The sequence below is a fragment of the Haliotis cracherodii genome, unplaced genomic scaffold, assembly GCF_022045235.1.
Source record: "Haliotis cracherodii isolate W230 unplaced genomic scaffold, xgHalCrac1.p SCAF_12, whole genome shotgun sequence".
NCBI classification, from domain to species: domain Eukaryota; kingdom Metazoa; phylum Mollusca; class Gastropoda; order Lepetellida; family Haliotidae; genus Haliotis; species Haliotis cracherodii.
Window position 1 is genome coordinate 17,731,742 of NW_027266267.1, and position 17,885 is coordinate 17,749,626.

Consider the following 17,885-nt stretch of genomic DNA (forward strand, 5'->3'; position numbering starts at 1 on the left):
GACTCTGGAGGAGCTTCTGTCATGACTTCGTATGTACTTGTCTCTGATTTGGGCTCGACTGAGAATGTGATTCATAACACATTTGCAAAGTAACCACATCGACTGATAAAGAGGCAGTTTATAGCAATGTAAACAACACAGTGAGAGTTGTGGTATGCATTGTCACTTGTGTGATATTCGTGCGTTTTTTTGTTCTGCCCCTGTGATCTAGTGATCAGAAGGTCTGCCCAAAGATTGGAAGGTCTGTGGTTCGATCCCTTGTCGTGTCATACCAAAAAAACTTAAAAAATAGAACTTGTTGCTTCCCTGCTTGGTGCTCGGCATTTAAAGATAAAACAAGTGAGTGAGTGAGTGAGTTGGGTTTAACGCCGCTTTTAACAGTATTCCAGTTACATCACGGCGTGTCAGCTTAATGTGGGAGGAAAGCCCGAAGTGATGCAGGTCTCAGACGTTTACCACTTCGGTGAAACCCACGAGCACGGGTATGGTGCTGACAAACCTAGAAACATAATTGGGGCGAACCGGGATTCGAACCCACAATCATAGGTTTCTGGCGTGCCCAAGGGACGCAACTCTGCACAGCGAATCGCGGCGCCTTAGACGACTGGGCCACCCGTGCCCCCCAGATAAAACAAGTGCTTGTCGGGGATCAGGGGCAGGATACTGTTTCTGAGTGGGGAATCCATGTTAACACGAGGCAGTGTATCTCAGTTGGCTGTCAATGGCGGTCTGCAGTTATGACTTGTACAAAGAAGTATACACATACACACCCTTTACTCACACAGGCACGTACTTAAACACGTACACACGCTCTCACACGCACACAAACGCTCGATGGCACGTCGCTAAATAAGGACAATACTATTGCGACGTTAAACTCCAGTTCACATCACCTCACCTCCTGAATTAAGGTGAATTATTTATCATAATATTGCAGTCCTGGCATCTGGTTAAGTGATGACAATACCTGACTTTATACGACTGCATGTTTAAAACTAACAACAAAACCTGGCTGATCAGGTTTCATCATTTAGTTTCAACAACAAATGCTGCTTCGCACTAAATAATAGAAACAGGTTGAAGTCCCAGAAATCTGACACTGATAACAATATTTCATCAGCAATGTTTCCATTATGTTAACGTGATCATCAAAGCGTTTTGTTAAATTATTTTGAAAATATATTTATTTGCTATGTGACATATTCAGTGACAAAGGCGATACATATATAGACATGAGGATAACCAACATAATTTGACTGAGCTCCTTTAACATACTCGCCATGGTGAACGTTGGTTTCTGTAACTGTGCTTTTATCGAGCAAACATGAAACAATGTATTGAAAACGTGTGGTGGTGAAGCGAAATGGGGTTTAACGTCGCTCCCAAGATTATTGCACTTATATAGCGACGTGCATGTGTTTCTGTGGCTGCTTGAACTAGTCTGGACTGACGCCGATTTATAGTGCTAGCTCACTGAGATACCATGCCGCAGTTTCCCACAAATATCCCACTCTGACTTAGAGCCGACCAGTCCTTGTTTTAGCCCCTAAATGCCGAGCACCAGACAGGGTAACAACAAGTACCATCTTTTGGAATGACGCGGCCAGTGATCGAACCCCGGACCTTCCGCTCTCCGGGCGGACGCTCTACCACTAGACCACGGTGGCGGTCTGAAAACGTGAAGTGAGTAATAACGATGTTTTGTTGTTGGATTGTTGTTTAACGCCGCACTCAGCAATATTCAAGCTATGTAACAAAGGCCTGTAAATAATCGAGACTGGACCAGACAAACCAGTGATGACATCATGAGCACCGATCTAACCAACTCAGCGAGCATGACCGCCCGATCCCGTTAGACGCTTCTTATGACAAACGTAGTCGCCTTTTACAGCAGGCACGGGTTGCTGAAGACTTATTCTACCCCGGATCTTCACTGGTCTAATGATTTTTTGACTCAGTTGCAAAGGAAAGGAATGTAATATGTTGCATGTGTTCCTTGGTCTGTTACTGAATCTGATATATTGACGTCTTCCTTCTTCGTTACTTATTGTCATGGTCAGAACCTGTAAAGAATAGAACTACATGTAAGTAAACATAGATTATGTGACAGATTTCATATCACTCTTAATAACATGAAATGCTAAACGTGTTTACATTAGGATAGAAAAGAAGGCATATGCTTCTGTTTAATGCTTCTGTGTTTGCCCACAGTTTATCCATGGCAATGACATACAATTCCAACATGATTGTTTCATGTTTTGGTTACCTTGAGAATTTGCTCCAGTGTTCTGGTATGGAGATTGTTTGATGGACTCATAGGTCACAGGGGGGGTCTCTGTGATGCCTTCATAAGTGCTTGCAACAGCTGCAGCATCCGCTGAAGATATAATTCATTACGTATTACAACAACAAAACCGAATCACAACTCATTCTTCTAACTAGCCCTTCAATATTACCTACACTGGAATGCTTAACTTAAACAGTATTGGGGAAAAATGCAAAAATCTATATCCACCTTTTGTATTCTCATAAATCTTCAACTGTGAATACGGTTGTTTTTCTGATTCCTCCAAATTTGAATACTGGACTGGACCATTTATTTGATCTGAAACAAAACAATGTAAAAATATTGTATTGATTTTAGTGCAAAACAGATCCATATATAATGGTAATTTCAGCAAAAGGGAAACACCCAGTACCTTGTACATACCTAATGATGAATACCCTCTGTTGTCCATTTCTACAGTTTCAGGATTCCTGGTGCTGCAAAAATAATAGGTTGATTTCTAAAAACACATAATGTAATGGAACGATTAACTTCAGTATGTGATATACGTTTTTAGTTGTCTTGTTATGCCTCTTTACCTTATTTACTATTTTCACATATTACGTACGTTGTTATATTTAACTTTGACATTTATAATACCTTTTTCGTAATGCAGTTTCTGGAAAACAAAAAATAGCCACATTGTACATAATGTTAAACACACATCACACATGGCATAACAAATTCGTCATTCATAAAGGAAACCTACAGCGGCAAAGATCAAGTAAACTCTAAACGACTGCATTTTAACATATAGATAGCAACCTTTAATCAAACATTTGTTGGGACAAATGTGTCCTTTCTGTCAACATTAATGTCGAATACATGCAAATTAGTAAATCCTTGACCTGACAATCATTCTATCAAACGCATTCATCAATATCATGGATAATCACTATGCAATTATTCCTTTTGACAATCATTTTACAATGGAATGTTAGCGGTATACCTGTCAGAACATGTCCGAGCCTAGGCCTGTAGCCCTTTCTGTACAGTGCCATCAGAACAATTCCCCCAATGAGCAGGGTAAGAAGAAAGGTTCCTACTGTGGATCCTGCTATTACCCCTGTATACGAACATGGAGTTTCGAGTTTTTGCTGATTTGGTGGATCTACAATGTAAAACAAAATCATATCAGACGAAGTGCTAATCCGCGTATGTCATTCTAAACGGGTGAAAGGATATTCGTTTCCAGTTTCCTACTTTCAAACAAACAAATTGGTGATTGGTGGGTGATGACACAGAAAACATAGTTTCGAATCTGAACATATGTGTAAACGTGATGTCTTGTATTTTTTATACTGACATTTCTAAAAGATATGTAGGTCACAACTTTTTGCCTCGAACCCATATACACATGTTCACGTTGAATGAATAGAACCTTTCAAAACTTTATTAGATATATTGAACATTACTGAAATTACTTCAAAATAAGAAATAATTTCAGCATCAAAAGGACGAGTTATATTTATCCACATAAGCAGGGAAAAAGTAAAACTTCCAAATACAACATAAGCTTGTATATTAAATTCTTTATGGTGATGAGTTGTTTATTACATTTAACTGATAATCAGATTAAACAATTTGTGATTCTACTTGAGTGACACATACCTCCAGCAGTCCTAGTTTGTACTAATACATATCTACTAGAATCCACATAGTCATTTTTAGCATGTAGTCGGAATATGTAAATATGTCCCGGTGTAAGCCCAGTCACTTCCACCACCATCATCTTGCCGGTGTCTGCATAGGTCTTGTAGACAGTCCAAATTCTTGTGCCAAACTGATGATGTTCAAGCAGAAACGTCTGAAGTTGGCCACCATTGAAACCGGGCAGCCAGGATAACCATACCGACGATGTTGTTGCATTATCCAAATCTCTAAACTGTGTAGGTATCTGTGGTGGTCCTTACAACAAATTAATATAAAAAGGAATGCTATCTTAGCTTTCTCAAAGAATGTGGTAATGTTAAACTCTTTAGTTGTACAGCGTAGAAGTAATGTCTAAACAACAGCCAGCGAGAGGTATTGCAACATATGAACAAGTGCATCCTGAAATATTGAATGATACATCAGAATATCGCGGCTCACCTTCAGTCACTATGCTGACTGTGTATGTCACCGAACCGCCTTCACCATTGTTGACTGTCAGACTGTAGTCCCCGAAGTCCTGCAGTTGGAGGTTAGTAAGGTGTAGTCTGGCAGTGACTGAGATGTCGGAGGCAGGGCTGGAGGAACCAGTGAGGTCCTGGCTGGTGCTGGTGGTTCTACTCCAGGTGAATGTAGGAAGGGGGTAGGCCAGGACTGACACAGACACGTTCACGTTACCGGCCAGTCTAGCGGCGTATTTCAGTTGCTGGGCAACTGGACCATCTAGTCGAAGGGGACCTGGTTAAATGTAGACAGCATATGTCATGGCTCTGGAACAAATAATATCCGTTTACGGTAGAGTATGATGAAAACCAAATTCTCCTCCAGGAGCCTTTTGTTGATATTTCAACTTTGCAGTATCAACATTAGAGACATGATAACACAAGTATACATGCATACCGTAGGCCGGCCATTTATTTAACAGCGTTATTAACACAGAAAAAGTTACGACATAAACCATCAATGGAAATCATCACAACACTACAATCCGTATAGAATATACAAATAGATTACATTTGACCAACAACTCCACCCTCTGTCTGACAGGTGCCCCGATGTTGTTAGTGGCAGTACAGGAGTAGTTCCCTCTTTGTCTACAGTCTGCTGACTCCAGTCTATATTCTGCTGTTAGGGAATTATCTGCCCATGTCAACTCCTCAGTTCCATTCAGTAACCTGATGACAGACCTTGGATTACTATCAACCTGGCATCGTAACGTCACCGGATCAGACTCGTTAACTGTCAATGTGCCGCTGAGTGAATTGGCGGTGAACACGACTACACTCGCTGGGTCTGAAAATAAATATGACTTGTTGCATCATTAGCATGAAAGTTATAGGATGTACATTGAATACACTTCCTACGGGGTTAACTGTAAAAGTAACAATTATTCTTTTGCCACATACAGCACATGCATTAACACATTTACGTTTAAAGATGAAAAACCATAAGTATGGTTTACTCATCTTAATAGTGAACATTGAAACAGTACACCATAGTATACTTACACTGAAGGTCAACACTGACTGTAACACTGTCACCAGTGTAGACTATATACTTACACTGAACATCAACACTGACTGTAACACTGTCACCAGTATAGACTATATACTTACACTGAAGGTCACACTGACTGTAACACTGTCACCAGTATAGACTATATACTTACACTGAAGGTCAACACTGACTGTAACACTGTCACCAGTATAGACTATATACTTACACTGAAGGTCAACACTGACTGTAACACTGTCACCAGTATAGACTATATACTTACACTGAAGGTCAATACTGACTGTAACGCTGTCACCAGTGTAGACTATATACTTACATTGAACATCAACACTGACTGTAACACTGTCACCAGTGTAGACTATATACTTACACTGAACATAAACACTGACTGTAACACTGTCACCAGTGTATTCTATATACTTACACTGAACATCAACACTGACTGTAACACTGTCACCAGTGTAGACTATATACTTACACTGAAGGTCAACACTGACTGTAACACTGTCAGCAGTGTAGACTATATACTCACACTGAACATCAACACTGACTGTAACACTGTCACCAGTGTAGACTATATACTTACACTGAACATCAACACTGACTGTAACACTGTCACCAGTGTAGACTATATACTTACACTGAACATCAACACTGACTGTAACACTGTCAGCAGTGTATTCTATATACTTACACTGAACATCAACACTGACTGTAACACTGTCACCAGTGTAGACTATATACTTACACTGAACATCAACACTGACTGTAACACTGTCACCAGTGTAGACTATATACTTACACTGAACATCAACACTGACTGTAACACTGTCACCAGTATAGACTATATACTTACACTGAAGGTCAATACTGACTGTAACGCTGTCACCAGTGTAGACTATATACTTACATTGAACATCAACACTGACTGTAACACTGTCACCAGTGTAGACTATATACTTACACTGAACATCAACACTGACTGTAACACTGTCACCAGTGTAGACTATATACTTACACTGAAGGTCAACACTGACTGTAACACTGTCAGCAGTGTAGACTATATACTTACACTGAACATCAACACTGACTGTAACACTGTCACCAGTGTAGACTATATACTTACACTGAAGGTCAACACTGACTGTAACACTGTCACCAGTGTAGACTATATACTTATACTGAACATCAACACTGACTGTAACACTGTCAGAAGTGTATTCTATATACTTACACTGAACATCAACACTGACTGTAACACTGTCAGCAGTGTATTCTATATACTTACACTGAACATCAACACTGACTGTAACACTGTCACCAGTGTAGACTATATACTTACACTGAACATCAACACTGACTGTAACACTGTCATCAGTGTATTCTATATACTTACACTGAACATCAACACTGACTGTAACACTGTCACCAGTGTAGACTATATACTTACACTGAACATCAACACTGACAGTGACACTGTCACTTCTTCCGTGTGTATTAGAAGGCTGACATCTGTAGGAGCCTGTCTTAGATCTGTCAGTTTGTCCTAGACTCAGAGTGGCTCCACTGCTGAAGGCTGTTCCATTGTGTAACCACCTGTAGCTACATCCTGGTCTACAGAGGGCGGAGCACGTGATTGATGGAAAAGCCTGGTGTTCTGTCACAGTGTAGGAGGAGGTGGAGGGGGTCAGGGAGATCTGGTAGGGCCCGTCTGGAATACATGGCGCCGTGACATTGATACCGTGATACAAGATACAGATATACGAGAACACACACGTGGTAAACACTGATGAGTTTATGATATTCAGAAAATCACTTTGAAACCTATATGACAACAGAGCGTGTATTTAATAGCAGCATGCACATGAATGAGCTATTGTTTAAACGTTCCACTGTTTGGTGTGGCTATCAAAATATAATTGTTCAGCATGGTATATAGAAATTTAATACATTTTTTGTTCATGGTTATTACATATGTTGAAGGCGACTGGCTGTGAGAAAAAAATTATCGGGAAACTTGACTGTAGTCTGTTGATGTCTATATTTACAAATAAGCCAATTCTCCTTTGAAACACAGGTGATGCTGGCAAATGGTCAAGCTCCCTTTGAGTCCGTCAGTCTATATTTCCAAACTCGTTTCAGAGTATGCTAGGGTGTTTCGAGAAAAGAACAACGCAACAGTGTATGGCATTACCAATAATGGTGCACTAAGACAGGGGATTGCATCGGTTCACATTTTTAGTTGCTGTCCATTTTGTCCATTGGGCCTACTCTTATTTGTAAAATGAAGTTCAAGGTCGTAAGTATGATGCATTTTGTGATGATGGTTTGACATAACGTTTTGTTTATTAGTGATGCTCTGGAACTTTATGCTGCCACAGTTTTTGTAATAGTGGAATAAGAATGTCCATGTACATCTCCATTTCAAGTGTATTTATTCCCAAAAGACCCTGCAAAAGATCATAGGCGACTGCAAAAGCCCATGGACAAATTCAAATATTTATGTCGATAATACAGCCAATTTTCAGACGAAGCATTTTATGCCTTGCTTCGTGAATTTTAAAAGTTTCTTTCTTGAATAGGCTATCCGTCTGGTAGCAGAGTAAACATTGTGTACAGTTGCAATGGGTTACGGACGCCTCTGTTCCAACGATCAGCTGATGACCACAAATAGTCCCGTTCGGATATGATGTTATTACACAGTATGCAATACAACTATTTGTTTATTAAATTGTGATATCTCCAACGTGTACATAATAAATTCATATTACATTATATTATTATATGTTTTAAACATTTTGTTTTAGTAAAACACGTTTTTGACAGACTAACCTAAGTTTAGACACTTCTGCATTCAGGGGAAACATCTAGCCTGTGAAGGTTCGGGGAGTCCATGTTGACCACAAGAGTGAGTGAGTGAGTTAAGATTTAACGTCATATCGGCAGTATTTCAGCCATATCGTGACAAGAAGAACGTTAATAATACATATATTTAGACTAAATAAAAAGCTGTCCTCGATGGACAGTACAATAACTAGAACATCACAGATCCGATTTAAATCTAGTTAAGAATATATAAAAGCCATAAGTATCAGTGAACAACACAATATAAAAATGGGCTAGAGATCGTCAGTAACTTAAGGGAGATCACCGTACTAGGGACCATGAAAATCGCAAGAGTCTACCGGGAGTCTAATATCAGTAGATAATAAGAGATAAAAGTATAAGTAGACACAGACAGTTCTGCAGTGCTGCCGACTCATCCATATGAAGGACCAGCTGATGACCAAAAATAGTCCCATAATGATTTTGCAACAGTGGGTGACGTACAAATTAATTTAGTAGACCCCTTAACTACAGCTGGAATGGGAACAGCCATATACTATATACCAAGCTAAATGTCAATGACACTTTCTTTCAGTTTCGTTGAACAAAGTAGTTCTTGTTGCTATTTGTGTTTTATTATTGTATGTGTGATAGCTGTTCATTTTGGCCAACGATGATTGAGCTTTGCATGAATCGGTAATGTGTTTACATCACTCACACTGAGGCTCCATGTTGTACCCCTGGCTCCACTCTGACTCCAGACCCTGACTTTCTCTGGCTCTACATCTGTAGCTGTGACTGTCCCGGGAACTCAATGTGAAGGTGTAGGGGGAACCAGGGGAGGTATATGTGATGTCAGTGTTGTCACGCTGCCAGGTGTAGGTCAAGGTCAGCCCATGGTCAGCTGGGACAGTGGTAGAGGTGGAGCTGCAGGTCAAGGTCACTTGCTGGTTGTAGACGGGAGTTGTTGACACTGGACGGCCAGGAGTGGTGGGCTTGCCTTTCAAAAGACTTCATATATAAGAGTTCTCTCTCTCTCTCTCTCTCTCTCTCTCTCTCTCTCTCTCTCTCTCTCTCTCTCTGTATGTATATATATATATATATATATATATATATATATATATAGAGAGAAAGAGAGAGAGAGAGAGAGAGATATAGTTCTAGAGTGAGTGAATCAAAAAGTGGGTGATTGCGTTAGTGAGTGTATGAGTTTGGTTAATGTTATTTTAGCAAAATTCCACTCATAACACAGAGGGGTTAATACAAATGGCTTTCTCATATTTTACACGGTTAGAGAGTCGAATCCGGGTCTTCCAAGCGCCATGTTATTTTGTTGACATCAACACCATCTTTAAGTCATATAATCATCTTCATACTGACAAAATGTAATACATCTTAAAAGATAAGCATTTGTGAGAAGGTTACGTTTTCTACATTTAAAACCATGTTAGGATCTAACAGTACAAACGTAATATCAACAACCATGTTAGGATCTAACAGTACAAACGGGATATCAACAACCATGTTGAGATCTAACAGTACAAACGGGATATCAACAACCATGTTAGGATCTAACAGTATAAACGTGGTATCAACATCCATGTTAGGATCTAACAGTACAAACGTGATATCAACAACAATCACACACACAGAGGCTACGTGATTGTTTGGTTAAATATACCTTACAGAAATTACTCCTTTTTTTAAACGCGAATTGCCAAAAACCAAAATGCATCCCTCTTAGTCCAAAGACCTCTATCCACGCATGATTAATACAACTTTAAGTTATAGATGGCACAGTCGTCTGTAGCGGAGCAGTTCGTGTCCCGAAGTGATGACCATGGTGCAACTGAAAAGACGTGTGTTCTTTTGTTCCAGAAGGAAATACATTTATACACATTATTTGATTTTATTTAAAACGTGCACTGCATTTGTAGTGACGGGTTGAAAATGTATATTTTATGAGCGCAATGCACAGTAAGCGTTGCGTCATTTAGGCATGCTAGACAAAATGACCGTGGGTCATCAAATATTCACACTGATTACGATTTTTTGCTCTCACTCACATGTCCTTGTGGATTAAACAAAATGATACGTCCCCCCACTTTAATAGTGTTAACTCACCAATATTAGTTTCTTTCATCAATAGGCAAGCTTGTGTTCGAGATCAGGTTTTCTTTTTGCTTTGACTACATGTAATCATTTTACTGGTGGAAGATGCGCTAACACGAAATTAAGCTTTGCTGTTACATTTGTCTTCAATTCCAGCACTACAAAGTTGCAAATATCCTTCTGGCATCAGTACCACTTATACCAGTGTTGTCATGCAGGCGACATTAACCTTACATTACAACCGTTTGTTACCTGGGAAATCTATTACAATTATTAGAGAGGAAGAACACAGGTATGATGGGGTACAAAAACAAAGTCGTTACTCGCGTGATCAGGAGATGCCTGACGGAAGTCACGTGATGAAAGGTTTTTTAAGTTTTCAAACAGCTCTGATGGATGTATGTTTATTGGAAAGAGGATTGTTTGGGCGCTACCTTAGTGTTGAGCGTAAACGAGTTTTCACTTTGCTGTTATGTAATGAACAATGAAGTGCTATCCACCAATTGGATGAAACTGTGCAGACAAGGTAGTTGATTCGTGGTATGTAATATCAGATACACAGATAGACAGACAAACACACACGCACATACGCACCCACGCACCCACGCACGCACGCACGCACATACAACTTCTGTATCCCTGAATGCTATCTGACTGTCATACAGGTGTCTGATATTGTATCCCACTAATGAAAGCGATCATGCGTTGCTGATATTGTTTTGTGCCTTTACATACCTCTTTACAAAAAGAAGGATACTTAATGTTTAAAGAAAATTGTGGTTTTGATAATCGATTAGATTGATAGATAATATATATGAAAGTGCTGGCTTGAGCAATCGGCCGAATTAGGACTACATGGTCTATATTCAAATACACGGACGATTATGTTTACTTTTCATTGTTAGACTAGTATTTCTTACGCATAGTTGAATATATAGGGGGCTAAACTATGGTAACCGTCTACAAAACAGCAACTGATTAAATAGCCACTCACCCAGGACAACAAGTTTCTGTCCACAGTTCTGTATGACAGGAGTAGCCCCTCCAGCCCCACACGTGTATGTCCCTGCGTCAGATGTCTGGATGTTGCTGAGGGTGAAGGTGACATTCCTGGCTGCTATGTTCCCCTGGTACTCCAGTCTGACTCTGTAGTTGCCAAACACAAGAGATGCCCCAGCAGCTGTCACTACAAACACAGCGACACCAGCAGGACTGACAGTGTAGAAGTTAACACCTGACCCCAGACCTCCCTGTGGAATCTCCCAGCTGAACCTGGCTGTGTCAGACACTGCAGACAACACTGGACTGGCACTGGGTGCCACTGACACAACACCTACAGGAAGAAAATATTTGGCTATTTAGAATGTCATTCATGAGATACTTTACTCAAAGTCACGTTCTGTTTGACTTGCTCTGATGATTAAACTAGGAGGTATTCCATTTATCTCTAGTATGTAAGTTAATTACTGTTAAATCACCAATCAACACAAACGAGGAGGGAAAATAGTAAACTAAGATTACAGTTATCACACTTATACGAAATACATACCTGCAACGGCATATATTATAGAAACAGCAGCTATCTTCACCATGCTTGTTGTCTGTCTGGCACCTCGGTGAAACCTGAAATGAAGGTTCAGCGTCTGTCACACATTTTGATGTGGGTTTGAGTGTCCATTATAAAAGTGTATGAGAGTTCCGCCTCCCTATTGTAGTCAATCAAAATATGCTCAAAGATAGTGCTTGTTGTTTCACTGCATGGAACTCGGCATTGAACGAATAAAATAAGGACTGGTCGGCTTGGAGTCAGTACAGTGGGCCTGAGTTGTGTATCCATGTAAAACTGTAGCATGATAACTCAGTGGGCAAGCACTATATACCCTGCATTCACCCGGACCCACACATACGTTCACACGCACGTACACAAACCTACACACAAACTCACACGCCGCTGTCAACTTGACAGAAAGACAATTAACCAGATAACATGTATACTAGTATCAGTTTTGTAATATCAACTATTAGGATCAAGGATGAATATCTTAAAAATACCTTCGACGCCAAATGATACATCTTTGATGATTCTCTAGCCTTGACAAAAAAGTAACTATTTACAATATTTCCTTTTAGGCCAGATTTGAATATGTACAAAATATAAGTATCCACAATAGGTAATAATGTACATCTGAATCTAAAGTACACCTTCTGTCCTGCGTTCACATTATATGCATACATATTTGCATACTTGTGTAAGCAGACCGCCTCAGTGGTCTTGTGGATAAAGCATCTGTCCGAACGAGAGATAGACACACTAACACAAACATTTACATATTTACAAACAGGCATGCACGTCGCTATATGTGCAGTAATCATGTAACCTTGAACACGACGTTAAAACTCAGTTTACCCCACCTCAATTCACTTAGACACATAAGATGTCATATGGTAAGACTGGAAATATAGCAGAGTACATACCTGCTGAGACTTCAAGTTGCCAGACACAAATCGTTGCTACAGTCGTCGTGTGTGACCGGGTAGATCAACACGGAAGTTATATACAAGGTCGTGTTTACATGTATACCAGTCGCTTAAAACTACTTCAGTAGTGGCTAAATATAGCTGAGTCAATCTGCGGCATATGGGTTCAGGTTCAGTGTTACATACATGTACAGCGGCTTTGTTAAATGTTGACCTGGTGATAGCAAATTAGATCCGTCAAAATGTACTCTTCCAAAAGGAGGGGAAAGGGGTATTCGAAAATAAAAGATCATTACAGAAGTACAAATAAGTATCGCGTGATGGTAATGAATGGATAATACAGATGCAGGAATAAGGAAGCTGGAGTTTGAGATGATTTGATCAATAATGGGTCATGGGCCATGCTCCTCCCATTGTCTGAGCCAGTTCGGCTAATGTAGAGGTTTTCCTCTGACGTCGGCGGACATCTGTTATGTCCCAGACGTGTTCGATGGGTGAAAGGTCTAATGGCTGATCGTTGCATTCTGGTGATTTGTAGCTGTTGGAGGTGTTCAGGTAGTCAAAAGGTTGAACCGCTTGGCACACAAACGACACATATATTGACGCCATTATGCTGACTCGTAGTACTACCAAGCGACCCTTTCAGAACAGAACAGAACAGAACAGAACAGTAGTTTATTGCTCGTAAGAAAAAGTATTTCATATGTCTGTGTGATAGTGGTAGAGCGTCCGCCCGGTGAGAGGAAGGACCGGGGTTCGATCCCCCTGGGTGGGGTATTCTTGTTAAACTGCAGCATGGTATCTCAGTTAGCACTATAAATCGGCATCAGTCCGGATTAGTACAACACACACACACACACACACACGCGCACGCACGCACGCACGCACGCACGCACACACACACACAGTACCACAGTACCACACAACACTTACTCCTTTTGTGTTATACATCATTGTGATGTTACATCAGGAATTGAGAGAAGAAATACAGTATGCTATAAGGACTGGGCACAAAAACAAAATATATAAGGGATGTAAAGAAATGTAATACTTTTGCTATTGAATATTATCACCATGTCATATTAAGCTGTAAACGTAGATGTTCAGGGGAGGTGTATTCCTTTCGACTCTAATTGATGACGTTGATGTTGAAACGTATGTCTGTAATGGCGATAAAGGTGATAACGATGGTGCAGATAACAATGGTATTTATGAAATAACGTGGCATTTTACTGTTACAGAATTCTCTAAGTGTTCACATAACATAAAGCATATCTTGAACAACTTGCGACAATAATACTACAAATATGAGTAAATATACTCATCAAAAAAGAAAGGCAATACGAATATTTTTGGTCATATAAGCATCATTAGGGGACCAAGAGGTGCAAAACGAAGAGGTTTAATGTGTTTTAGTGTCAGTGACAAATTTCCCAGATCAAAATAATCTCAATAACGACATGCAAAGCATTAATCGGGATTCAGAAAAAAAGCCACTGACAAGATACATTGACCAGATACAGGGAGTTGTGAAACAAAGGATTTTAGCTGACGACCCTGGGTATATAAGTGACCAGACTAAAGGTCTCGGAGGAGAGAGTTTGGACCTGGCCTGCGACTGTAATACTTCAGTCGTTGTCTAAATAAACAGTTGTGGACCCTCAGAAGGACTTGTGTTGTTCATGCCGAGGTGACCGCTTATATCATCCAACTCTAAGTGTGATACAAGATTTCTCCTCTGTCGAGTAGATGGAAGAGCACGGGTCCACAGACGTCGGGGAGAACGTTACGCCGGAACCTACGTACAGGAAGTGGACAGGTTTGGTTGGGGTAGCGTTATGATCTGGGCTGCTATCTCCCATCATAGCAGGATAGGTTTGTTCCCTATCCAGGGCAATCTTACGGCTCAACGATACACCAACGAAATTCTCCTGCAACATGCCCTCCTATTTGCAGCTAACAGCAACGGTGTATTCCAGCAGGACAACGCTCGACCGCATACAGCACGGATCACAAGAGCCTGTCTACACAACAACAACGTTCATGTTCTCCCCTGACCCCCCAGATCCCCGGATCCGAGCCCGATAGAGCACCTGTGGGATGAATGGGGTAGACGGCCACGCCGACGTCAACCACACCCCCTAGACGTTGCAGCAGTTGGTTGTATCGTTGCAGGCCGAGTGGGCGACGATTCCTCTTTATGTGATTCGCATCCTCGTCTCTTCCATGGGCAGGAGATGTCAAGCTGCTTTCGAAACCAACAGGGTACATAAGCGTTATTGATGCGAGCTGACCTTCACTTTGGACTTTTTCCTATGTACCGATAACTGAGATGACTACAATCACCGAGTGTTCTCTCCTCAACATTTTGGCTCAATACCTTGTACGGTTCCTCGTACAAATCTATTTCCCTACCTCACACACATCTGGTTTGCGTTTTTTTTTTCTTTTTGGGAAGAGTATATTTCATTGCTGTTTCAAATTTCAATTGAAACAAATAAAAGGAGAAAAACAAAGTTATTCACAATGTTATATCCACGCATCCGGACATGCGGATGGGGTGGTGTAATACGGTCCACTCTACTTCAGAACAAAATAACAGTAACAAGCCAGCATCCTTTAATCTGGTCACCTTGTTGGTTGATGACATTTCATGACGTGGATCGTTCGCGTTGTGGCGCCTTGCGATGCATTGTGCTACCATATCAAAATGTTATCCTCTCCAAAAGCGTATATACATCTTTGTAATTTCATAGAAAAAGGCAGTGGAAACATGGTGTCTTTATGATGTCCAGACCGACTAATCAGTCCCCGCAGTTCTGTCATAGAGATGGCAATAATCAGCCACCATACATTACACCTGAGTAGGAAGCCCATCGAATGCCATGGCAACTCTCACCATTCACAACCTCGTGTGTTATCAGATCGTACCCAAGCAACCACGCGTCCCTTTGCTGAACTGAATGCTCTACACATTGACATATCTGTGCATGTGGCAATGCTAATATAGAACGCGAATAATCCGGGTTCCGTTTCACCGACCTTAGCTTACAATATACACATATAGCGGAAGCTCTCTTGTTCAGACCAGCTACATGTGCAACAAAGGTTCACTATCAAAGTCGACATGATGTTAAATTTTAAACGATTGAATAAACAAGGGCCCAATATTAGTTACAATATTCTTTCTCCTCTGATCGCCACCCGTTCACACTATGTACCGATGGTTTGAAACTATTTAGAACCTTTACTACATGAACTTAGCAGATCAATGACGAACATAATGTAAGCAATAAAACGTGAGATCACTAAAGGTTGTCGGTGGCTTTGACATTATTTAATGCGTTCTCTCGAAAAACACCTTTTCTTATAGAGGTCGGGGTTATATATCATTCTCCGAAACCCTAATACCCACAGGAATGGGGTGATCACACTGACATTTTAAAACCTATTGTCTCTGTGCGTCTTTTTACAGTTTTTTTTGGGGGGTGTAAATGAATATTTAGCATGGTGTTTCTAAATTATTTCATATATTAAAGGATGTCTGCTGGAGTGGGATTTGTGTACCTTCGCTACAGACATGCAGACAGAATGATGACACAGTTTAAGTCAATCTATCATCACAATCAAGCTATGGCGCCAACATTAATGTACTAAACACTAAATGAGCTGTTTTACACGAAAGAATAGGTGAATTTATTCCCTCCAAGGGTGCCACCGGTACGGCAAGATACGCTTACATGTAACTGGTACGAACACCTTGTATCAGCGCTATTTCATTGTGATTCATAATGACTTTTATAAGTGTATGAACGACCGTATAACGTAAACACTGACGGACTACTTCCACATTCTTTGGGAAATCCCTGGGAATACATACGGGTAGACTGGTGGTTAAAGCGTTTGCTCGTCACGCCGAAGACCCGGGTTCGATTCCCGACATGGGTACAATGTGTGAAGCCCATTTCTGGTGTCCCCCGCCGTGATATTGCTGGAATATTGCTAAAAGCGGCGGAAAATCAAACACACTAACTCGCCGTACAATAAGGTTAAAACACTGATGATATCCGTCAGTCCGTTGCCTGCTGCCATAACACTATAATTTCAAGTTCTACTCCATACAAATTGGTTACAATTAAATGTCATGATGTGTGTCACTCGCATACAGAAGCCTTCTTTCTGAAGAATTAGACACTTTAATCTTGAACTCAGCGTTCCAGTATACATCACCTCACATCCTCATTTAAGGTGAATTATTTTATTATAATAGTGCAGCCCTCACTTTATACGACTGCATGGTAAAAACTAAAAACTAAAACTGGCTGATCAGGTTTCCTCATTTAGATTCAACAACAAATGCTGCTTCACACCAAACAATAGAAACAGGTTAAAGTCCCAGAAATCGGACACTGATAACAATATTTCAACTGCAATGTTTCCATTACGTTAATGCGATCGTATTTATTTGCTGTGTGAAATATTCAGTGACAAAGGCGATACATAAATAGACATGAGCATAACAAACATGGTGTGACCGCGGTCCTTTCACCTATTTGACATGGTCAATGTTTGGTTTCTGTAACTGTGTATTTATCAAAGAAACACAAACAATGCAATGAAAACGTGAAATAAGTAATAACGATGTTTTGTTGTTGGATCGTTGTTGAACGCTGCAATAATCAATATTCCAGTTATATAACGACGGCCTGTTAATAATCGAGACTGGGCCAGACAATCCAGTGATGATATCATGAGCACCGATCCAACCCACTCAGCGAGCATGACCACCTGGTCCCGTTATCCGCTTCTTACGACAAGTGTAGTCACCTTTTACGGCCGGCATGGGTTGCTGAAGATCTATTCTAACCCAGTTTTCACGGGTCTAACGATGTTTTGACTCAAAGGAAAGGAATCTCATATATTGCACGTGTTCCTTGGTCTGTTGCTGGATCTGATATCATGAAGTCTACCTTCTTCC

At 40.6% G+C, this 17,885-nt stretch overlaps 1 protein-coding gene across 1 annotated transcript; it reads right to left on the minus strand.

Moving 5' to 3' along the window:
• Nucleotides 1-2,040: 2,040 nt before the first annotated feature.
• LOC139458204 (protein turtle homolog B-like) lies at nucleotides 2,041-12,021 on the minus strand. Its single transcript, XM_071239551.1, has 13 exons — nucleotides 11,979-12,021; nucleotides 11,424-11,762; nucleotides 9,036-9,317; nucleotides 6,942-7,202; nucleotides 4,991-5,269; nucleotides 4,418-4,714; nucleotides 3,938-4,234; nucleotides 3,276-3,437; nucleotides 2,927-2,945; nucleotides 2,711-2,763; nucleotides 2,516-2,605; nucleotides 2,267-2,377; nucleotides 2,041-2,063 (listed from the first exon to the last, which is right to left on the minus strand). Exons 1-13 carry the CDS (start codon nucleotides 12,019-12,021, stop codon nucleotides 2,041-2,043), a joined length of 2,256 nt encoding a protein of 751 aa, XP_071095652.1.
• Nucleotides 12,022-17,885: the final 5,864 nt, after the last annotated feature.

What these genes read in the sequence shown, in the direction of transcription:
- LOC139458204 (XM_071239551.1), bottom strand. Translation starts at nt 12,021, where the DNA reads ATGGTGAAGATAGCTGCTGTTTCTATAATATATGCCGTTGCAG. An exon ending in ACAGAAACTTGTTGTCCTGG is followed by an intron (nt 9,318 to 11,423) that starts GTGAGTGGCTAT and finishes GTCTTTTGAAAG; the next exon opens with GCAAGCCCACCACTCCTGGC. An exon ending in GGTGGAGTTGTTGGTCAAAT is followed by an intron (nt 4,715 to 4,990) that starts GTAATCTATTTG and finishes ACATTTAACCAG; the next exon opens with GTCCCCTTCGACTAGATGGT.